We start from the raw sequence: 24,981 nt of genomic DNA on the forward strand, positions 1-24,981 counted from the left end.
TAGAATTTAGATATATTTAAAAACTGGTTAAATTTATTTTGAAATATTTTTAAGTAAAAAATACTTAAAAAAAATATATTGTAGCATAATACCAATTTATTATAATCAGTAATTGAACCTATTAAATATATTAAACAACAACAAAATTAAATGTTTGGTTGAAGATAATAAATAATAACTTTATATACACTGACATGTATCTATTTCAGTGGCCCTCATGGAATTTTGCACTGGTTAAATAAGAAATTATCCAGACTCTTGCAACTAGTTTTCTGCGTTATGTATACGTTCTATTTCCTTACTCTTTCAATTTACATTTTATCAACACCATGTAGTTAATTGATAGTTTGGTTTCTTTTCTTTCTTTTTTCTTTTTTTGTTATATCAAAAAAAATATTTTGAATATTATAAAAAAATGTATTAACTATTTTTATTTTTAAATAATAAATAATAATAACTAATTAATACCGGATACCAAAAACTTAATAAATAATTTATAAATATTTAAGTTTTTTGTTCAATAAATAATAGATAAGATATAAATATTAAGAAATCTCACTACCAGAAAATTTATAAATATAAACGGAAATGTTCTGTCTATAAATTGCAGTGAATTTTATCGAAGAAAATACTCTCTCAGTATATACCGAGAGAATTACAGTGAAAAAAATAATTAAAACAAAATAAAAGAAATAATGACGTGTCATTTATACAAATAGAATTACCAACGAAATTAATTTCATCAATAAACTGTTAAAATTGTTCATCATATCAATTATAAAAGGAATCACCAACAAAAAATTCCGTTGGTATTTTTCAGAGAGTTCTGGAACTTTCCAATTACACTATTAATAATTGTTAGTTACAGACAAAATCATCGATGGATTGAAAAGTTATCGGTGTTATTTGGTGGGTTTCTGAAAAATTTAAATTAAATTGAAAATTTAAATTAAATATTATAAATGAAATCACCAACATAATAGATTAAAAATATTAATATTTAATTATACATTGATAAAACACCCCAATAAAAAATCTAGAATCCCTCATTTCACAACATATGAGCCTCCTTTCTTCTTCTTCCTTTTCTTTCTTTTATGTAAAAAATATCAACATCCCTATCTTTTTCTTCTCTTCTCTTTTCTTCTCAATTCCTTCTTTTTTTTTTCATGCTCAGGTATGTCTTTTTTTTTCATCTTTTCTCTTCTCAGTTTTTTGTAATTAATATACTTTATGAATTTTATTTTCTCTTCTCGGCTTCACAAGCAATTATATTAAGGTAAGATTTTTTTTGTGTTTTTTATTATATATTTTTTTATTTTTAAATTTTTCTGTTCTTAATAATTGTATGAATGATATTGTAGGATTTTTTTTCATATGATCAATTTTTAATTGATTTATTTATAAAAATTTTAAATTTTTTTAAAATATTTTTAAATAATTATCAATGAAATTATATAAGATATTTTTTTAAAAAAAATATCGATAGATAGAATGAAGTGAGAAAATTATTTTGCTCGTTTTTTTAGTAGTGTTTGATGAATACCTATTCTCGATATCTGCAATGAATGGACTTGGTTGGTTGCCGTTAATCTGCACTATCCTGGAGGACACCATTCATTGACACCATTTAGTACAAATATAGCAGCCCATGTGCTATATACCAACTATCAAAGGTTGGGTGGAGTTGGTGGCACATTTTTGTCTATAACATAGATACTAAAAGAGCAGCATAAAATATGCAAAGCACAAAAAAAGTGAAAAACATGAAAAGAGTGAAACAGATACGGGCTGTGATTTTTTATGTGATTTGAGTGGATGTGATTTTTTTATTTATTTATATGTGAATTATATTTTTTTTATCTTTAATAATATTATTAGACTATTAAATAATTTGTTAAATCACGTTAAATATTATTATGCTAGCATACTGAATCTTTAAAGAGCAAGAGCAAGAGCATTCATCATGAATATAACCAGTTCAAAAACCCGATACCATGAGCATCGACCAAATTATTATAATTATTTTAGAATTGAATTTTTTCATTTAAAATAATACATTAACTCTTTTTTTTTCATAATTTTGACAAGAGGATGACTAGATAACGTTAAAGATAAAATTATGTATATATCTGGTAAAGGATAACATTTACATCCGTTCCGTTGTCTCATGTCGGCGGTGGGCATTTTTTGTAGTCAACTAACCAACTTAAAGTTCAATTATCACCCAATCAGTAATTTTTCAAGTTAAATAAGTCTCTTGTAAAATAGCTTTTTAACAATACGAAAACCTAAATTTGGATTTTCTCCTAGCCGTTTTGTGAGTTCTTAAATCAGGTAGGAGCATCAAATTTAAATTTAATTGGTTAAACTCTAAGATTAAGGTATTTTTTATTTTTATATTTTAAAAGTGTTTTAAAAAAAATTATTTTATTTACTTTAAATTAATATTATTTTGATGTTTTTACATTATTTTGATATGTTGATATTAAAAATAATTTTTTTTAAAAAAATTATATTATTTTAATATATTTCTAAATAAAAAACATTTAAAAAACAATTGCAACAACACTTGCAAACAAACATTAACCTGTAATAATTATTTTCCCGTGGATCCAATTCTGTGTGGATAGTCCATTTTTAACTGAATTAAAAACATTAATTTGATTACTTAGTACTAAAATCTGGATTTTTAGTTGATAGCATAAAAATAATAAGATATGGTTTAATTATATATATAAAAAAATAAGATATGGTTTAGCGGTAAAACCAAGTAGCTCACATAGATGAGGTATTGAATGTGTGTGTGTTCTGTTTTCTTTATGCATGGAGCATGAAAAAGCCAACGATTTGGCAAAATATAAAGTTCATATAGTTAATTTAAAATAACTTGTTTTAATTTTTTAAAATAAAAATAATATTATTTTAAAAAAATAAAAAACAAATTGAGATTTGATTAGATCATTAATAATTAATTCACTAAATTAACTCTGAGGTATGTAACTCACTTGGTTAGATTTTGAATTTATATTTTAGAGGTTATTAGTTCAAGTTCTATAAATTTTAAGTATGACAGATCGACCCAGTAGTTAAACCAATCCGAATTTAATAAAATAACCAGCCGGAATAACACCCGACCACTCACAGAAGTACGAGGAATCATTCCATGAGCTTAGTGTTCCGAGGGGATCGGCTTCGATTTGATCCTTGAAAGCTAGCAGGGAGAGCCTATCTGTCTCATTTCCTATGGGTAATGAAGAGGATAAAGAAAGGTGAATTACTTGGAAGATAAGTGGCCATAACAAGCATGAACCCATGCTTGGCATCTCCATTTTTATGCGATGATCTTAGAGCTTAAGTACTGAAGATGTGGTCAGCAGTCTGCTACTGATGATAATATATAGAAGAAAGATATTGGATGGATTGCTAGTTAAGATGAATCAACAAAAAAGTATATATTTTTTTATCTCGACTATATGCTGCTGAGTCCCGTGCAATTTATTTGGTTCGAGGAAATGTTTGGTTTCTATGAAAATGAAGAAATTAAATGGCCTCTTTTTTCTACCGTGTAGAAGGAACCCGTCAGTAATTGCTTGGAATCAGGCAAAACAAAGACATAATTTGTCCAGTTTCTCGCTCTTCTAGGAACCATTGAAAAATTCTATGCACAAAGGAATGCATTTTTTTTTCTATATTAGCACAGTGATAGAAAAAATATTTCTTAAATTAACAAATTTAAAAAATTATTTCTTAATCTAACATGATTAACAAGACTCGATGAACATGCATTGCAAGCATAACCATTCAATCATGTATTTATGTTGTACAAACAAGTTTTTCCATAAAAATACCCTAATCTTTTATTCTTAAATTGTTTTGATGCGTTTATGTTAAAAATAAATTTTAAAAATAATAAAATATTATTTTGATACAAGTAAAAAATATTTTAAAAAACAATCGTTACAACATCACCAAACATTATTTTTATGTTTTAAAAGTGTTTTTAAAAAACTAATTTTTTATTTAAAAATAAAATAAAAAGCAAAAGCAAAAATGGTGAAGTTGACTTATTTATCTTTAATTTCCTTAAATGAAACAATTTTTAAATTTTGATAAACTCTGCTGCGTATTAAAAAAGATTATTCAGAAGTTAAAAAACAAAAAACAATTATTTTATTGTGTCCAAATTCTCTCTTTCATTTGGGAGCATGAGTTGAATGATCACGACTCACGAGTCTTCATGTTTAAAATTTCTAACTTCCATTATAGGATAGAAAAGAGTCATAGATGCAATTAAATTTCCAAGCTGCAATAAAATTTCCAAGATTTTTTTTTTAAAAAAAAAAGACATAAAGAAGGAAGGAAGGAAAGAAAACAAAAGAAAAACCCATGATTGGTTACTAAAATTGCTTTTCTTGCATGCTTGTCACCAAAAGTAAATTCTGAAAAGATTAAAAAAATAAAAAATAAAAATGATGGCCCATAGTTGGGCCTATTAGGTTTGACAGATGCTTATTACAACCGAATTTATGTTTGATAATAGACCCTTCTTTCTCATTATTTTAACACCAAAGGGTCCCTTTTTTATTTTAAAATTATTTTTGAAAAAATAAAATTTTAATTTTTTTACTTTAAATTAATAATTTTTTAATATTTTAAATTAATATTAAAAAAATTAATTTAATAAATTTTTAAATAAAAATATTTTTAAAAAAAATTATTACTCCAATATAAAACTCTACTAGATTTTGAATAGAAAGACTGAGATAAGGGAGCAAAGTTAACGGTTAAATAAGATTCTAGTAACTTTAAAATTTATGAAATTTAAATTAATAATTTTTAAAATATAAATTTAAATCCTCATCAATTAAACAAAATCATTTCATTTAACCGCATCCCAATCTTATTTATCAAGGTGCTTCCACTCACACCTAATTACCAAGAAAATCAGCACACCTATTCCCTTCCCTGTTAACATGCTACAATTTATTGACAAGGACAGGCTCTCATTATGTAAGATTCATAAAATCTTGTCTGCTATTTCGATGTTACATTTTAAACGTATTTTTAAAAGGAAATTGATTTTTTTAAATTAATATTTTAAATTATTTCGATAGGATAATATCTCAAATAATTTTTTTAAATAAAAAAATTATTTTAATTTATTTTTAAATAAAAAAATTATTTTTAAAAATAACCACAAACATTCTTAAACACCATGTAAATTCATTATGCTAGTTATTATTATTTCTGGTGATGACGACGAGTCTTGCTCTAAGTAAAATATGAACAGTCGAACAACTTCTCACTTTTACAATCTCTTCCATAGTTTTCATTTTTTTCTAAGCACCAACTCTTTTACAATCCTGAGGATTTGATCCTTGCTCATTTGGTATGATGATAATTATACAAGTAGCTGGTTACTGGGCGCTCCGGATGTTTTGATATAGAAACTATTAATTAATTAAATTTTACATTAAATAAACAAAGCTCATTTGGTATGATGATAACTATACAAGTAGCTGGCTACTGGGTGCCCCGGATGCTTTTATTTAACATGTTTTTTTAGTTTTTTTATATTAAATTAATTGTTTTAGATTTGTTAATAATTTTAATGTATTAATATTAAAAAATCTTTAAAAAATATTATTTTAAAATATTTCAGCTAACATACTTTTAGAAAGCTTAAAATGAGTAAAGGCAGCTGATTACCGGAAACCTAGACTATGTACCAAGAACAGCTCACGCCTCACAGTGGTAGCAGGGACTGTGTAGTTAGTGTCGTATGCATCCAAATCGATAAAGTAACAACTCAATTATTGGTGGAATTTTATTTATTGGTTATTAAATTATAGTTTATGAAATTAATGAATTTTAGTACAAGTTAATCCGAATATTTATATTAATAAAAAATAAAAAATAAAGGAATGTCTCATTGCTGAAAAGTTAGCTCATAGAATCAGGTTTGGTGCTGTTCTAATAGATATCAACGAGTTAGATGACCAGCGCAATGCTGCGGGTCATTTTTTTTTGCATAAAAAATATGAAAAAAAATCTAAGATTTAAAAGTATTAGATCTTTCTGTAAAACTATACCCAAGAATCTTGGATTTTGCTGCAACGTCTGACTCAAGAGTAATATTTATAATATTAATAATAATATTAAACTTGCATGATCCAAGTTTAAGTGGGTTTGACTGCAATACTAGACCCAATAACCTTGGATGTGGGTCTGGTTGCAAGGTCGTATCATAAAAGTGTAATAATTAAATAGATTAAGTAAAAAGAAAAAAACATAGAAAAAAAAACCAACATGAAGAAAAAAAAAATTGAATTAACTGGGTTAACTCTTCAAACCAAGTTAACCCGTCAAACATTGGATTTGTGTCGTGAAAGTTTGATAACTAAATAGAAAAAAAAAAAATTGACAGGTTACCCCATAATTAACTGGATTAACCCGTCAAACCAGGAATCCGTGTCCTAAAAATCTGATAATTAAACAGAAAAATTTAATATTAAGAAAGTAAATTAGAAAAATAATTAGAAAAAAAGAAAGAAAAAAGCCAGAAAAAACTAAAGGCATCAGCTTTTTCACTGTGGATTGCACTGTGCAGTCCACAATAAAAGCTTAAAAAGAAAAAGAAAAGGAAAAAAACAAAGGCATACCCACTGGTTAATTTTATTTTCTTGCATAAAAAATATAAAAAAGGCTAAGATCTAAGAGTGTTAGGTCTTTCTGCAAATATATACCCAAAAGCCTTGGGTCTAATTGCAACGCTTGACCCATGAGTAATATTTATAATAATATTAAACTTATATGACTCAAGTTTAAGTGAGTTTGATTGCAACACCAGATCCAAGAGCCTTGGATGTGGGTCTGGCTGTAAGATTGTGTCATAAAAATATGATAATTAAATAGATTAATTAAAAAAAAACCAAAGAAAAATTTTAACGAAGAAAAAGAAAAAAAATATGAATTAAGTGGGCTAACCCTTAAAATCAGGTTAACTCATCAAACTTGGATTCATGTCATAAAATTTTGATAACTAAATAGAAAAAAAAAATTGATGGGTTAACCAAGAATTAACTCAATTAACTCGTGAAACTAGGTTAACCAGTCAAACCCGAGATATGTGTCATAAAAATCTGATAATTAAATAGAAAGAAATTTAACTTTAACAAACTAAATTAAACAAAAAAAATTAATTAAAAAGAAAAAAAACTTCGGGTTACCTTGTCGAACCAGGTTAACCCGTTAAACATGAGATCTATGTCATAAAAGTATGATAACTAAATAAAAAAATTTAACATTAACAAAAGAAAAAAACAAATACGAATGGACGGGTTAACCTAGAATTAACTAGGTTAACCCGTAAAACCAGTTTAACCTATCAGACTTGGGATATGTGTCATGAAAATCTGACAACTAAGTAGAAAGAAATTTAACATTAACAAACTAAAGTAAACGAAAAAAATTAATTAAAAAAAAACAAAAAAAAAACTTCGGGTTAACTCGCCGAACTAGATTAACCTGTCAAACCTGAGATCCTTATCATGAAAGCTTGATAACTAAATAAAAAAAAATTAACATTAAAAAAAAATAAATGGACGGGTTAATCCAGAATTAACTGGGTTAACCCGTGAAACCTGAGATATGTGTCATGAAAATCTGATAACTAAATAGAAAGAAATTTAATATTAACAACTAAAATAAATGAAAAAAAATAATTAAAAAAAAATCCGGGTTAACTCGTGAAACTAAGTTAACCTATTAAACTCGGGATCAATGTCATAAAAGTCTAATAACTAAATTAAAAAAATATTAAAATTAATAAACTAAATTAAACAAAAAAAAGTTTATTAAAAGAAAAAAAAACAAAGAAAGAAAAAAAAAAGCTAAAGGCATCAAAAAAGAAAAAATGAAAAAAATAGCCTAAACTAAATTAAACAAAACAAAATTTATTAAAAGAAAAAAACAAACAAAGAAATTTTTTTTTAAAGGAATCAAAAAATAAAAAATGAAGAAAAAATGGTTTTTTTTAAAAAAGCTTAAAAAAGAAAAACGAAAAAAAAAGAAACAACTCAGCCTTTCACTGTAGATTGCTACAGTGAAAGGCTTAGCAATTTTAATATATTTCTAATTAATCGGGTTCATAAAATATTTATATGTTTTATTATTTATAAATGTTTATTTTTTATTTATTAAGTTTTGAATATTTTTATTTAAATACTATTTATTATTCAACATAATATATATATAGGACGGATTTAAATAATGTTTGAGATTAGATTTGTTAATATCTATATTCTATATATTATTTATTATATAAGATAATTATCCCAAAAAAATTATATTAAAGAAATCAATATTTATTAGATTTAAATTAAATTATCATATGTTTTGTGAATGGCTACTGGCAGAATTATGGTTGAGAACCACGCTCAAAGGCCGTACTATAAGATAAAAGGAAAGCAAAAAAAGGACGGGTGGACTGAGATGGAAACTTGCATAGAACAAAGGAAACAAATCTAGATGGCCCATAAGCTAACAAAGCCTGCTCAAACAAACTTCACATGCCCATTAAATCAAACAAAGCCCAGTAACATAAAATTCTAATACCCATTAAATCAAACAAAGCCCAGTAACGATATATTGTAGAAGTCAGACATTGCAAGATCTTGTGAGCTCCAGTATCATTCTTCATGCAAGAGGCATCGGTACTTGTCTACTCAACTTCTCTCGGAAGTAAGGGGTCCACAACAAGCCATCTACTGGTTTCTTTCCTGTGAACATCTCCAACACCAGGATGCCGAAGTTGTACACATCCCCGTATGCTGGCACCGCGCACTCGATGCCATACTCTGCAAACATAAGCATTTGTTTATGTCCTTGTGCCTTGTAGCTAAGAGACACACAAGGGTCAATCTTAATTTCCTAAATTCATCATCTGATGGCAATTTACGAGATGATAATATTGTTATTTCAAAAGAATTTTAGGAGACAAAATGTGAGAGGATTGTATGTCTTTGACAGGAATGATGGTGATCATGTGCCAAACATTTATATATGATCCTTAATGAAAATGGAGTTGTCAATCACCTTAAGAACGGGATCATAATTAAGAATTATAATTAACAAATAATGGAAAATTATTCTACTGATACCTGGCGCTGCGTAGCCAATGGTTCCTTCTATACGAACAGAGCAACTCTGAATTAAAGATGATTGAAGGGAAACTTTTGGACTGAACCTCGGTAATCCAAAATCACCAACACCAGCAGTCATATCAGCATCCAGAAGAAAATTGTTTGGCTTGAGATCACAGTGAACAACAGGCACTTGGCAATCATGATGCAAATAGTCGAGCGCAGCAGCCACATCAACTGAAATGTTTAACCTCTGAATGAGGTTCAAGTTTCTTGCCTCGTGTGCCTCGTCTGAAATCTGAACTGATGCAACCACTCTTCTAGACTCCCGTTGACCATAAACTCATAAACAAGGGCTTTAAAATCATGACCTTCAAAATCAACACCAGCACATACACTTACAACTCTGACGAGATTTCGGTGCTTGATGTTTATCAAGGCTGCACATTCTGTCATAAAAGCTTCTGGAAGCTCTTTCACGTAGTAATTTGAATACTTTCACTGCAACAGCTGCTCCATCTGATGCAAGAATTCCTTTGTAAAAGGACCCAGAACTGCCTGCGCCAATTAAATTGGACGAGGAGAATCCATCGGTTGCTTGAAAGAGTTATCTTTTGTTGCCATCTAATTCAAGGCTAAAGAGATTTGATCAACGAGAAATGATGGCAGGGATTTCACCACTGAACGAGTTGTTTGTTAGGACCAAAGCCTGCAGCCGAGACAAACTACCCAGTTCCCGAGGGATGTTCTGGATGAAGCTGTTGTTTTCCAGATTTATTGTTACAGATAAGAGTGATGGTGTTAAAAGAATAATAAAAAATTATTTTTGAAATAATTAATAATTTCAATTATTAGGTTTTTTTTTACACAGTTTTAAATTTAAAGAGTTTTTAATAAAAATAATACATTAAAAAATTATATAAATTATTAGAGGGGTTTATGGTTCGGTTTGGTTCGGTTTTTATCAAAAAAAGTAACCAAACTGAATTTTTTTTTTTAAAAAAACCGAAACCGAACCGAAACCGGTTCAAACCGATCGGTTTCGGTTCGGTTCGGTTTTTTAGAGCAAAAACCGGTTCAAACAGGTTTGGCTTGGTTTTTTCGGTTTGGCTCGGTTTTGGCTCGGTTGGGCTCGGTTTGGCTCGGTTTTTTCGGTTTGGCTCGGTTTTTCGGTTTGGCTGGGTTTTGGCTCGGTTTTTTCCGGTTTTTTTTTCGGTTCCGGTTCGGTGCGGTTCGGTTTTTCCGGTTCCAGACTTAAAAAACCGAAACCGAACCGAACCGGTCGGTTTTTTCAAAATTTTAATCGGTTTAATCGGTTTTTTTTCACGGTTCGGTTTTTTAGGTTATTTTTTTCCGGTTTTCTCGGTTTAATCGGTTTTTCGGTTTTTTTAACACCCCTATAAATCATATCTCACATCATCATCTAATAACTCAAGTTTTTAAGTGAGATTTTCTTGCCAGTTTGCAAGACTTCAGGTGAAGCTCAACAACTCTCTGATGCTGCTTCCACAAATTCGCAGAAGTGTGGATTTATTCCATGAGCTCACAATACCTAGGGGATCATTAGCAATCTGGTCCTTAAAGGCGAGGGAGAGTCTATATGTCTCATTTCCTTGACCTGAGGAGAAGGAAAAGAAGAGTTGAAGTATTAGCAAGAAAAGTGGCCAGAACGTGGATGAACTCATGCCTGAAAGCTCCATTTTTTATGTTATACTACAGCTCAAAGTGTGGCAAATATGGTTAACTAGCTTTGCTATGCAGTCGATATAAATAGATAGGAAAAGGATGGATGGAAGACATAGATGCATTTTCACACGTACGTTCGTAAATAAATTCAGATACGTATAATGATGATGAATAAAACAAACAAGCCAAACATAAAATATAATTATTCAGGGAGCATGTTTGATGGAGAAACTTGGCCTGCAAGGATGCAGTTCGAATTCAAGGTCGCAAGTAAACATGTAAAACAATTCAGGAGTTTTCAGTAAGAAAAGTGGCCGCAAGGCTGTAGGTCGTATTTAATTTGTTTGGTCGCAAAATGAATAGTTTCCATGAAAATGATGGTGATCGAGACGTTTTTTTTATAAAGTGGAAAGACTTCAAGGTGATAGTATGTTCTAACTTGAAGTCAAACACACAGAAAACAACTTGAAGTTTCTCAGGATCAAAATTTTCAGGTGAAGAAACAAAATCCGACGCCGGTTCACCAAGAAGGTGGTTCTAGACAAAGCAAAGCATGGAAAAGAGAGTCATCAATCATTTGAAATTGAGAAACTCCGTCACTCTAAATTACTAGGTGACTTTAAGACATTGGCTCATGTATGATGCCTTCGTGGCTAACAAAACTGCAATAAACCGGATTTGTTTTTTTGAATAATAGAATTGGTATTTTTTTATTTAAAAATATATTAAAATAATATATTTTTTATTTTTAAAAAATTATTTTTGTAATTAGCACATTAAAACAATTTAAAAATATAAAAAAGATAATTTTATTAGCACATCAAAACAATTTGAAAACATAAAAAAAATAATTGTAATATAAAAACAATTTAAAAATATAAAATTATTTTTTTGTGTTTTCAAATTATTTTAATATACTAATCACAAAAATAATTATATTTTTAAAAAATACAGTTTTCACCTCATTCCTAAACTTCCAACTAAATCTAACAAACCATATTTTCTTCTTCTTTCCTTTGGTTTTGCTTGCATAGGTATATGTAGGCAATCTTGGTTACCACTGCAGAGACCATCTTGTTCACGATGCCATGTCCCCTGCAAAAAAGGTGATGTCCCTTCTCTCCCCAGTGCTCACCCAATGAGTTCCTGATGATCCAGTACGGCTTGTAGCCAGACCTAATTAAGAATGGAGTAACCTCTGGCACCATTCCCAACAAGTAGAACACCACGGTTGAGCCATTTCTTGCCGCGAATAACTGGGCTGGGCACGAGACCCCTCTAATACAAGTTTGCATTAATATTGCATTCAATCCAGCTGCATTTTCCCAGATAAAATCTTTTCAATATCATTGACCACGACATATTAAATAACGAATGCTAATTGCTGATATAGTGTAATGGAAGTTGAAACCATTAACAGCAGTACTCTTCTATGAATCCATATATGCTACTCTTCAGAGAAGGTCAGCTTACTCGCAAGAAGTCCATGGTGAACTAAATTTGCCGCAACTTACACCTATTTTCTCAGGATCAAACTTGCATTCCCCACGTTTCTCTGTTTAAGGGTATGTACTCTCCTCTTGTAACCCCCCTGCCTCGATCAAACACCTGTAGGCATTGGTCATGAACTCTCCACCGCAACCATCACCACAGGAAGTCTTGTCTGTCTTGTCCCATTAATTGCACCAAAATCTCAAGGAAATCAGTGGATAATATATTTGAGCTTTCCGGCCTTGATTTTGATGACAAAACTTCTCCAATTTGATGTGATGTCGTGTCTAAAGTTATTGGTGTTGCGATGCCTGCCTAATGATCAGAACAAGAGATCGAAAGGGGAATCAGAAACTAACCACACTGTCACAATCAACAAGCTGTTGTTCACTAAGGTTGAGAAGCCTCCTTGTTGCAATAAAATTTGCTCCTTCAACAGATCCAGTGGTGCTAAAAGCCCAGCATGATCCACAAGCACCCTGCAATATTAGTCTCACGAACTCATTAACAAATGAACTTTGCACATCTCCAGCCTTCTACAAATTTTCTTAGAGACATCCCATCAGAATGAAGAAGCAGTGCTGCAGCCAGATGCTTGATCAAATTAGCCCTCCAATTAATTAACTCGAGAAATATACTAATGCTAGCAACTGTACCTGAATCTTGACATCAGTGACAACTCCTTTTTCTCTCCATTCAAAGCTACCAGGCACACCACCACCCAAAACACCACTATACATCCTCTCAAATTCCTCATCTGTCGAGTCCATGAACGGAGTGACCCCGTGAATAGAAGCAGCGGAATTGCAGTGCACGATTTTTTTATTTTTTATTTTTTTGAGAACACGCTGATTTTAGTGTTTGAACTTTATCAATATTTACAGTTAAGTGTCTCAACTCTAATTTTTAACAATGGAGTCTTTAATCTTCTAAAAATTACACAGTCAAACTAGGGGTGAGGAAAAAAACCGATAAACCGATTAAACCGAGAAAATCGGAAAAAAAATAACCGAAAAAACCGAACCGAAAAAAAAACCAAATTAACCGATTAAAAAATCACAAAAAAATTCCGGTTCGGTTCGGTTTTGATTTCTAAAATCTGAAACCGATTGAACCGAACCGAACCGGTTCAACCATCCAGCACTTAAAAAAAAAAAACAACTATAAAAGGAATGTTTTCTAACCCTAATGTAACATTCACCCCTTAGCCGCCCCCTTCCCTTCCCCTCCCTTCTCTGCATATCTCATTTTCTTTCATTTTACTCTCTTTTTTCTCTCGTCCCTCTACTCTCTGCTCTGCTTTGATTTTTCTCCCCTCCCTCTACTATCTGCTCTGACTTGATCTTATGGATTTGTTTCATTTGGGTTTTTTTCGGATCTTAGTTCTCCTGTTGAGTCTGTGGTTGGCTCTACTAACAGCCAAATAGAGGATTATCAAGTCCACCAAGAAAACCCCCTCCATTCTCTATTCCGTCAAAAAATCTCATCTCTGATGTTAGTCTCCACCAACAGGACTGCTTGCTTACCAGAAGTTGCAGGCATCTCAAATAATTTGTCAAACAGTACATTATTGTACTTTCACTTATTTTTTTTTAAAGATAGAAGAAAGGCTCCTACTTTTCTGATTACTAGTTGAGGCCTATGCTCTGCTTGTTTCTTATTCAAATTTCAGCATCTGAGATGACAAGTGATGCAGCAATAGGGTGTTTGGGGAGGGCAAAACAACATTTTAAGGACTGGAGTATTGTTTTCTCAAAAGCCACAGACCTGGGCAGTGATCCAAAACAGATGGAGGAATATTACTAGTGTTGGTAGAGGACCATTGGGTTTGAACCGGTTTGGAAGGGAAAAAAACTGAACTGAAATTAATCGGTTTGAACCGGTTTTTGGTTCGGTAAGGTTCAAAAAATTAAAAAAAAAAATTCAATTTGGTTGTTTATTTTGGTTCAAAACCAGACCAAACTGGAAATGCTCAGTCCTAAGTCAAACACAAAAACGGATGTTTATCAAGGTGAATCCTACTTCTCAGTGAAACAATGACATGTATTTACACCTATATCATATTTTCTTTTCAAAATGATTTTTTTAGATTATAAAAGTAAATAAATAAATTAAAATAAAAAACCATCCATTCCTTCCATCCAAACAAATAGATCTCCTTCCTTTTTTTTCCCTCACACACCCAATTTGACTCTTCTTTATTTCCATATTTTGTTGCCAAATTCAAACATTTTCTTTAATTAAAGAATCGTCCAGAATCCAAATTATCAACAGAATCATATACAAAGTATAAAACACTTAAAGCCCGATTAATTAGATCATTGGACGAGAAATATTTTATCTTATTAATAGCCAAGGATTACTGCTTGAATTAAGTTGTAGTAAAGAAGTATTATATTTCCTATAAAACAGGCAAAATATGTAGTGAAAAAGACAGGATCATGAGGCAGGTTTCGTAAAAAAAAAAAAAAAAAAACCCTAAAGAGATCTGGTCTTTAATTATTTTTTTTGAGTAAATCAGACCCAGTTACCAAAGGGAATAAACACGATGAAGACAATGAGCATGGTTTTTCTCACATAAATTATATATTTAAGAGTGTCCCTGCTGTGAACATTGATAACCAAGACAAGAACAGGGAATTCTGTATAGCTAGCCACAGGTCGGTCCTTGCAGAACCAAGGAACAAATTCTATTCATTTATTTATTTTGATGTGTTGAGAAGTAAAGATGCGATAGAAATTGAACTAAGCGGTATATCTGATGATATATCCCCCTAAACATTAAATAAATATGTCAATGGATTAGATGCAGCTCCTTGGAACTAGAAACTGTAGCTTTCACTTCTTCTGCTTTCCCATCTTCCTGGAGAAAATTAGTGAGTATCTCCAGGCTAGGTCTCAAAACCTTGTTGTCCCAAACATCTTCATCTACCTTTCCACTTCTCTCGTACACACAAGTAGCATCAATCCGATGTAATTTCCATCCTTTCTCATTCGCCAAATATTTGATTTTCCTCAGTTGTTTATTGATTAGCTTCTTGGTATTTTCTTTCATTTCCTTGATACCAGTGTCAAGTAACATTTTTCTGGTCACCTCATCGGCCATTTCCATTTCAGCTTGAAAATATGGTTCCAGCTCTGGAATCCCAATAGCCCGCCAAATCCCGCTATTGTGATCTATCCCTGGAATAAACATGCCTCGGACCTCATCGACAAGACCAGCATCGAGCATCTTATCAACCCTCTTTGCTGCGCGAACAAATAAAATTGGCAAGGCAACATCCACCCATAGAAAACAAGTATCGTAATTATCCTTGAACAGTGGATCCTCGACGACTGCTTCGATGTATCTGTTTGAGCCGCCGGCAATAATGGGGATGTTTCCATTCCCTACAATATGTCTCATGGCCATATGTACATGGTTGCAAAAATCTTGTGTGGTAAACTCTTCCCCAGGTTCCACAAATCCCAGCAAGTGGTGAGGCACTCCTCGGCTTTCATCTTCCGAAACTTTGTTGGTCAATATGTCAAGGCCCTTGTAAACCTGAATTTTGTCCGAGTTGATGATCTCACCTTGAAAATGAGTGGCTAAATCGATGGAGAGCTTTGATTTTCCAGTGGCAGTTGTTCCCATTACGAACAAAGCTTTTTGCTTTGTACTGCCATCATTCGCGGAGAGTGGACTAATTATTTGTTTGTTGCGGTGCCTAGAAACAAAAAAAAATCTAAATTAAAAATTAATAAAAAAATCAAAATTATGTTTCAATTCTTTTTTTATATATAAAAAGAAAATCAAATCAAATTAAAAACAAAAAAAAATCTATTTAACTTTTTGAGATTTATTAAAATTATTTTATAATTTTAAATACTAAGCGTGTATTTAATAATGTGATAATTTTTATAAACATATTTTTAATTAAAAATATTTTAAAATATTCTTTTTAATTTTTAACATTAAAATTATAAAAATAAAACACATAAAAAAATTAATTTGTGTTTTTTCATATTAAAAAATAAATTAAACCTATCAAAAGAAGCTTAAAACACTTGAAGAAAATGTTTATAAAAAAAATTTAAAACTATTTTTAATATCAGCACATCAAAATAATATAAAAATATTAAAAAAATATTAATTCAAAATAAAAAAAATTAAATAAAAATTAAAATTTTAAAATAATATTTTTAAAACATAAAAATAAATCCTTTAATTACCTGTTCCAGTGACATTGAAATTGTAACCTCATTCCCCGCTCCATTCTTATGGGGAGAGAGGCAGCCATTGACATAGTTGTCACGTATGAGCTAAGCTTTGGTTGCAGAGGAATTATTTCCATGATTCGTGCAAAGAGTTGAAGAACAGGCGCTAGGCAGAAGAGATTAGGCAAAGATATATATATATATATATATATATACATAACCTCGTTTGTAAAAAAATCAATTACATAATTTTCGGGTAATATAATATGCATTAAATAAAATTGGATCTGTATATTTCCAATTTTAATATTTTTTCCTTTTTAATATTTTTTTCCTTTTTTTATTTAATTTTTCTTTTCATGTGATAAAAAGAAAATAAATTGATGAAATGTTTTTTATATTATACAAAAGTTTAGTGATAATATATTTTTTTCACTTGAAAGGAGGTTGTATTTTCTTATTAAAATATGTTTGTCTTTGTTTTTAAAAAGTGATTTAAAAAAAGTGATTTTTTTTTTGCAATTCAAATTAATATTTTTTTATTTTTGTATATTATTTTGATATAATAATATAAAAAATCAATATTAAAAAAAATAGTATCTCAATATAGTTTTTTCAAAAAAAATATTTTAAAAAATAATCATTACATGATAATATAATAAATACTATATTAGCCCACGTTACGTAGTAGGCCAACAACAATTTTTTTTTAAAATATAAAAATACTTTAGTTGAATTAAAAGTATAAAATGAATTTGCATCATTACCATCTTCAAATAAATTTGAAAGTATTTTTTACAGTAATATTATATATAGCAGAGTAGGGTCCAATACACTGAAACTAATTTTTTTTCCTTTAATGATTTTTGAAAATTTCTTGAATTGATTTATATGGGAATTAATATGCAAAATGAAGAAGATCTAACAATAATTCTATTTAAAATGGGTTTGACATTGTAGTGTTACGTGGTTTTTAAAATAAAATAAAAACACTGTAAGGAATATAACAAATAGTGTTTTTTATTTAAAAAGTGTTTTTTAATAAAAAAAATTATTATTTTAATGTAATTCAAATCAAAAAGTATTTTGAAAAATAATAGTTACTATATTTATCAAATGGACTTTAAGAACCCGTTTGTTTTTGTATTTCAAAAATATTTTTGAAAAAAATTGTTTTAAAATTTTTTTATTTACTTCAAATTAATTTTTTTGTGTGTTTTTATATTATTTTAATGCTAATATCAAAAATAAATTTTAAAAAATAAAAATATTATTATGATATATTTAAAAAAAACATTTCGGAAAATATTTAATTTCTAAATAACAAACATACTCTAAATGGTTGAGCACATATGACATGTGTGTATACAGCACATACATGAATATTTTAACTGTCATAGACCGAAATGTAACATTTCAACAAAGGAATTGCCCTTTCTCTTTCGCATCTTTCTTTCTTCTATCTTAACTGTCATAGACTGGAATATAACATAAATAAAATATCATGCTTGAAATGTAAACTCTTAAAACTATAAGGATCAAAGTAAAAAAAAAAAAATATTTGAATTGAAGAGCAAATTCACCTATCAATCACACTAGAAATACTAATGCTCAAATCTAGATTTTTTATTAAAATATATTTACATTTCCATTTTAAGCTCCTTAAAAATAATAAAATATTCCTTTTTTTTAATCATCTAAGAGATTTTTTAAAGTAAACTCTACCTACATATAGCTCGTTAATTACTAACAGTCACGGCTTCTCGAACCCCTCCACGTCACTCGCGACTCTCTCTGCTGCAAACGTAACAAACCCAAGGTCCTCGTCGAGTCCACACCTCTTACCACCCAACCAATGTCCATCATCCACGTATGCAGTTCCACCTAAACAATTCCGGGCCCCAGCTAACGGATAGCGTGGGAAAATAAAAAACAAATCCCACTCTCCGACTCCTCCGGAGATTCTCAGCACTAACTGTATAGTCTCTAAGAAAATCTCGATGTGCCGATCATGTCATTTTATAGCCATCGAGAAACCTGCATGGTTCTGGGCTCTCTTGAGAAGTGAAGATAAATAAATTATCTGTTATTATCTAGTGTTTATGCACTTGCATAAACATAAAGCTAATTATGATAAATATTATCTGAATGAAACAATAATGTATTTAAACTATCTAATAATTCCTTGTGAAAATAAATATAATATCCGGTTGGGAAAATAATGAATTCAACCACAACGAAAACCTGGACAGGATTTTTAAATTCATCAACTCAATTCATGAAGTACGGGATCACGTCTTTCATAAATTTAGAATATTTATTTTGTTTTATTGACTTTAAAGAACTTTTGTGGTCTTACTGTATTAGTATGGCATGAACTAGTATCTAGGAAGATAGAAAATGAAGTTTAGGGAATTTATAATATATTTTTTTTGTTGTGTGTGGGGTTTGCTAGAAAATACTAAATCCATACAGGAAAAATAAAAACAATATTTTTTCTAATTTCTCTATTTATTTTATGTTTCAGCTTCACAATAAATCTTTGTTGGAATGATAGATTAACTATTGAAAATCTTACACTTTAAGAGCTGAAAATGAATATTAGTACATTAAAATAATAAAAAAACACACACACACATATATATATATATATATATATATATATATATATATATATATATATATTGTTTTTCAAAGCACGGTGCCAAACATATCCTTGTTAAATTTGCACTTCGTGTTTTCTCCCCTTCGAGGTGACAAAGACAGAGAGAGTTAAAAGAGGGTGTGCTGGTACAGGGAGAAGAGAGAGAAACTGGTGAGAATGGGGATATTGCAAGAGGATGTTGTAGTGATAAGTCAAGGAAAGAAGCCTGGAGAATCAACTGAGATTACTGTGAATTGTCCTGATAAAGCTGGACTTGGCTGTGATTTGTGCAGGGTTATCTTGCTTTTTGGATTAAGCATTTGTAAAGGAGGTAAGCCTTTTTTTTTTACCTTATAATGTTTTTGGAATTGTTAATTTTGAGTTACTCTAGTTGGGCCTCTGTGATTTGTAGCAGAAGGATTACTGAGTGTTCGCTTTTTTTTCCTTTGTGGGATTTCTTTTCCTGTTGGGATCAAAGATCATTATGGTTGCTGTGGTTTTGTACATTTGCTTTTATCTGAATGATTAATTTGGGTTTTGATCCGTTATTCGAAGGAGAAGAGAATAAAAGGGAAATGGTATATATTTTGTTTGCACCTTGCCTTTATCTCTGCGTTGAAGGAGGTTGTTGGGATTTACAGTTGAGAAATTAGGTAGTTAAATCTTACAATTTTTTTCGTGCTGAAACATAGTGTGTGTATACTTTTTTTTTTTTTTATCATGATTTAGGTTGTAGGTGTTTTTTTGGTAAACCAAGACAATCATGATAAATTGTGTATGCATCTAACTGTTTTTTCCCTGCTATTTTTCCAATTTCAAATCATTGTTTGAGTTAGGTTTTTTTTATGAAACATTGTTTGATATATAGTTAATGAAATATGAGATTGCTCCTCGAGTTTTATTATGGTACACTTAGTTTCTCTGAAACTATAGTTGATTAGTTTTGAATTGATTTTGCATGGTGAAGATGGACAAACGGATGGGAAATGGTGCTATATAGTCTTTTGGGTGGTGGGGAAGCCAAGCACAAGGTGGAATTTATTGAAGCAGAGGCTATTAGAGGCGTGTCCATCATATTTTTCAACTTCTGAGATTGACTTCTACAAGCCTGAGAACCAACAGCCAAGGCCGCCAGATGTGTTTCTGTTGAAGTTCTGGTGCTCTTATGACTATGAAGGCCTTTTACACGGTAATCCAACATTTCATTTCTGGAGACATCATGCCAGCTTTTAAAATTGGTTCTGTCCATATGGGCTTGCTCCCTGTTGGAATGTTTTGGAAACTTGGGAGATGGAAGTCTTGCGATACGGGGTATATTAGTTCTCAAAATGAGTGCCTGCTTACCATGAGGGAGCATTAGAATTCATAAAGGAGTTACATGTGCATTCCAATTACCCCTCTTTTCTATAAATGATCATTCCTGTCCAATATATATGTTTTAATATGGGATCACAGCATGTAGAACATTATCTTTTAACTATTCTTTGCTAACTATTCTTTTATCTTTTTAGATGTAACTGAGGTTCTATGTGAGCTGGAGCTGACAATAGAAAGAGTGAAGATGTCCACTGCTCCGGATGGGAGAGTGATGGACCTCTTTTACATCACTGATACTAGGTTGGTCATTCTTGGAAACGTCAATCAACTATGGTTATGTCTTTCTGTTTCTCTTCTGCCATTTCTGCTTTTAATAGTTTATTATTTTTAATTAGATGCTCCTATGGTTGCTTTACCAAAGGAAAAACAATGCTAATTGCAATATGAAAAGTTGAAAACCACATTGTGAGATTTCACATTTATTTCATCCTTCCATCCCAGCAACCAGTCATGCCTGGCTCCCTGGTTTCAATCAGTAGTAAATGGCATATGTTTTGCATTTGAATTGCAACCTCAAAGACATATAAGAGATGACCAATGACCAATGGCATCTATTGGATATGCCAGTGATGGGTTAAGCATCTACAAAGACAGAATTGTTGTCATTTTGTGACAATAACCTCAAATTTGTCAATTTTGATAAATATACAAGTTTTACTTTTATCTGGCGAGTGTTTAGAATAACTTAAAGTAATCCAATTGAATGCTACATGATTGTGCCTGGTACGTGGCTTGACCTGCATTTTTCTTTGAAGTTTAAAATATCCGTGCCTGTTTTAAATTGCCATGATACTAGCATCCATGTCCAGTCATTTCAGAGTTCAATGTTTTAGTTCAATATGCTGGATAAATCCGGTAATTGAGTTATCTGGCTCTTCCACATATAGTATCTTGATCAAGTCATGTTTAACTAATCCTTTATGCTAGCTATTGTCTAGAAAAAAGAGCCTTGTTCCTCATATTACCATCATTTTCATTTTTTTATATAACTGTTATAGCTTCTGAAAGTCCAGAAAATGTCTTAGTTGGCTGCAAAAATGTTACTCACTCTGGCTGTGTACTTATAAAGAGTGGATTTGTCTATATGTGTGTGTTTGGAGAGAGAGAGAGAGTCTGAAGGTTGTCTTTCCTTTCTCTTGCTAATCAATGGAATTCTATCATTTGTTATTAGGGAGCTTCTTCGCACAAAAATGAGACAGGAGGAAACAATTCATTATCTGAAGAAGGTGTTAGGGAAGGCTTTGATTAGTTGTGAGATTGAATTAGCTGGGCCAGAATTTACTGCCTGTTCTCAAGGTTCACCTTTTCTTCCTTCTGCAATCACAGAAGACATGTTTAGTTTAGAGCTTCCCAATAATCACCGAAGTGGCTTTCTTGCCCACAATCCTGTCTCTGTTACAGTGGACAATGCCTTCAGTCCCTCACACACACTTGTTAAAATTCTCTGCAAGGATCACAAGGGTCTCATTTATGACATAACAAGAACCCTAAAGGATTATAATATCCAGGTAAGTAATTCAAACCATGAACCATTTATACCTAGGTAGTCTTGGTATCTTTAACCTTTCTAGGGGAATATCCTGTAGGCTGAGTTGGGGAAATGTTGATGAAGGAAACCCATAATAATACGTTGCGAAAACTGCCCTGTATTCTAAAGGACACATGATTGTAGCCTTTATTTAAACGAGAAAATCATCATGGTTTTGTTCACGGGACCTGTTGGGGAACTTTTAGAAAAAGGTTCTGGGTTTCATTGAGCAATGGAAGTTCCCTAATGGTTTCTCTTTCTAGGTGATTCTCCCACTGGTTACCAATAATATTTATTGTGAAACATGGATTCATCTCAGATTTCCTACGGACGCTTCTTTGCCAGTAGAAAAGGAAACTGTGAAGTGGACCTGTTCTTAATGCAAGCAGATGGCAAGAAGATAGTTGATCCCAACAAACAAAATGCATTGTGTTCTCGTTTGAGAATGGAGCTTCTGTGTCCTCTTCGACTGGCTGTGGTTAGGCGGGGCCCCGATACTGAGCTGCTTGTTGCAAACCCTGTTGAATTGTCTGGCAGGGGCCGGCCACTTGTCTTCCACGATATTACTCTTGCTCTCAAGAATCTAAACACCCCCATCTTCTTGGTACCATTCTTTTTCCTCTCTTTGGGTGCGCACATCACACATGATTGCTATCCAAGATTATCTCACACTTTATGGTATCTTTTATTTTCTGATCAGGTAGAGATAGGGAGGCACATGATTCATGATCGGGAATGGGAAGTGTACAGAATCCTACTTGAAGGTGATGGGTTACCTGTGTCCAGGAACAAGATTGAGGAGGGTGTTAGAAAAGTATTGATGGGTTGGGAATAAATTGAGATACTAACTTCACTTAGGGGCCATCACCATCTATCTTATCCTTTTGAGTCTCTAGTACAGCTAGCGCTAACCGCATTCTAAATACAGATCAAGAAGGTCTTTCACCCCCCGTGTCGAAATGCAAGCTTTATTTTTTCTTTCAAAAGAGTTATTATCTTTTTTATGACGTCTTGTTTTGGGTTTTGTTTTCGTAAAAGCCATTGCTACCACCACACTAGTATGTTGTATAAGCTACGATCACCAGTTCACCACAACCATTACTGTCTCAGGTTTTTTGAACCTTTACTCATCAAGGTAGGTGTAAATATTTATTACGAAGACGATTGATGGCATGGGTTTACGACATTGCCATTTTCTCAGGACAGTTATCAATGGGTGATGTTAGGAATCTTGTTGATGATCCTAACGTTGGTTGTTGACGAGAATGTCTCCCTGCATAATGAGGCCAACAAGGGCATGCTGCATGCATCTCACGATATACAATTTTCATTATGGTTTTCTTTAGTTTGTGTTTGGTGGGCGGCAAGGAAAAACAAAGGGTTTGTAAATGCATCTCAATTTACTTTAATTTCTACAATTAATGATAGGGGTAGCATGTTGTTCTCGTTTCTTGCACATGTTTTGTCATGGTAGAGGCCTCCCATGCCGCTGAATTCCTCACCGTCCGAAGCACTTCTGTGTTGAAATTTCATCTCCATCACACGTCTCTGCAGCCTTCTGGTTTTTCTGTGTTGAAGCACTTCTGTTTGATAAGGTTTATAAATGCATCTCAATTTACTTTAATTTCTACAATTAATGATAGGGGTAGCATGTTGTTCTCGTTTCTTGCACATGTTTTGTCATGGTAGAGGCCTCCCATGCCGCTGAATTCCTCACCGTCCGAAGCACTTCTGTGTTGAAATTTCATCTCCATCACACGTCTCTGCAGCCTTCTGGTTTTTCTGTGTTGAAGCACTTCTGTTTGATAAGGTTTATAAATGCATCTCAATTTACTTTAATTTCTACAATTAATGATAGGGGTAGCATGTTGTTCTCGTTTCTTGCACATGTTTTGTCATGTTAGAGGCCTCCCATGCCGCTGAATTCCTCACCGTCCGAAGCACTTCTGTGTTGAAATTTCATCTCCATCACACGTCTCTGCAGCCTTCTGGTTTTTCGGTTCAATCGTTTATTGACTACTGTAGCCAGTGTTTTGAATATTTAATCCTGGTTCCTGGAGTTTTTCATGTCTCCTGTCTCAAATCTGACCTCAATATCTTTGAATTCGGCCTTTAGGTAACTGTTCCTTCTTTATACTTCTTTTGGGTCAACCGGTTCAATCAAATTTGTTTCGGTTCCATCTTGGGTTGGCCCGGTTTGCAAAGTTTTTTTAATGTTCTCTTTCTTCTTGTGATGTCAAACTTCGCTAATTTTACCGCGAAAGTATTATGACATCAGCCAACAAGTCCATTCCCTGACGATGTTTTCCAATTTTTATCTTAGAGAGTTATTTTATGTATTTTTAAATTGTTTTAATATGTTAATATTCAAAATAAATTTTAAAAATTAATAAAAAAAAATTATTTTACAATAATTTTAGATAAAAAATATTTTAAAAAATAATCTCTATCATAATATACTTTAAACAAAAAACTGTTTGATAAGGTTTGAGAAAAACTTTTTTGAGAGAAAAAAAAATCAAAGGTGATGAAATGAGAATTTTATTTATTTATTAAATGTCATATAAAGTAAAAGCATCTTGACAACACGTGTCGCCCATCACTTTTTCAACTACAGGTCTGCACTCGTAACAACGGTAGTAAAAATTGACAATCGGTTTATTTTTGTATTTTAAAAATATTTTTTAAAAAAATTAATTTTTTTTTATTTTAAATTAATAATTTTAAGTATTTTCAGAATATTAAAAATAATTTTTAAAAAATAAAAAAAATTATTTTAATATATTTTTTAATACACAATATTTTAAAAAATAATTATTATTACACTTCCTGTCATATAAAAAAACTATCAATAAAAATTATAATTATACTAAATGTATCTTTTATTTAGTGATTAACGATTTAGAAATATA

General features: G+C 31.2%; 2 protein-coding genes and 2 pseudogenes across 2 annotated transcripts; 1 reads left to right on the forward strand and 3 right to left on the reverse strand.

Moving 5' to 3' along the window:
- Positions 1-8,700: 8,700 nt before the first annotated feature.
- LOC133705768 (probable LRR receptor-like serine/threonine-protein kinase At3g47570) lies at positions 8,701-9,750 on the reverse strand (annotated as a pseudogene).
- Positions 9,751-10,618: 868 nt separating this feature from the next.
- LOC133705769 (probable cysteine protease RD19D) lies at positions 10,619-13,785 on the reverse strand (annotated as a pseudogene).
- A 1,332-nt stretch (positions 13,786-15,117) lies between these two features.
- Positions 15,118-16,657, reverse strand: LOC133705770 (adenylate isopentenyltransferase 5, chloroplastic-like). The gene is made up of 2 exons (XM_062131155.1): positions 16,536-16,657; positions 15,118-16,030 (listed from the first exon to the last, which is right to left on the reverse strand). Exons 1-2 carry the CDS (start codon positions 16,655-16,657, stop codon positions 15,118-15,120), a joined length of 1,035 nt encoding a protein of 344 aa, XP_061987139.1.
- A 2,556-nt stretch (positions 16,658-19,213) lies between these two features.
- On the forward strand, positions 19,214-23,076 carry LOC133705012 (ACT domain-containing protein ACR10-like). Its single transcript, XM_062130106.1, has 6 exons — positions 19,214-19,495; positions 20,132-20,353; positions 20,676-20,781; positions 21,713-22,049; positions 22,389-22,673; positions 22,770-23,076. The coding sequence occupies exons 1-6, from the start codon at positions 19,342-19,344 to the stop codon at positions 22,902-22,904; spliced, it is 1,239 nt and encodes a 412-aa protein (XP_061986090.1). The 5' UTR covers positions 19,214-19,341; the 3' UTR covers positions 22,905-23,076.
- The last annotated feature ends 1,905 nt before the right edge of the window (positions 23,077-24,981 follow it).

This window comes from Populus nigra, chromosome 10 (genome assembly GCF_951802175.1).
Source record: "Populus nigra chromosome 10, ddPopNigr1.1, whole genome shotgun sequence".
Classification (NCBI taxonomy): domain Eukaryota; kingdom Viridiplantae; phylum Streptophyta; class Magnoliopsida; order Malpighiales; family Salicaceae; genus Populus; species Populus nigra.

Coding starts and splice junctions, on each gene's coding strand:
- LOC133705770 (XM_062131155.1), bottom strand. CDS start 16,657: ATGGAAATAATTCCTCTGCAACCAAAGCTTAGCTCATACGTGACAACT. Junction 16,031..16,535: donor TTTCAATGTCACTGGAACAG/GTAATTAAAGGA, acceptor TTTTGTTTCTAG/GCACCGCAACAAACAAATAA.
- LOC133705012 (XM_062130106.1), top strand. CDS start 19,342: ATGGGGATATTGCAAGAGGATGTTGTAGTGATAAGTCAAGGAAAGAAG. Junction 19,496..20,131: donor ATTAAGCATTTGTAAAGGAG/GTAAGCCTTTTT, acceptor TGCATGGTGAAG/ATGGACAAACGGATGGGAAA. Junction 22,050..22,388: donor TAAAGGATTATAATATCCAG/GTAAGTAATTCA, acceptor GATTCATCTCAG/ATTTCCTACGGACGCTTCTT.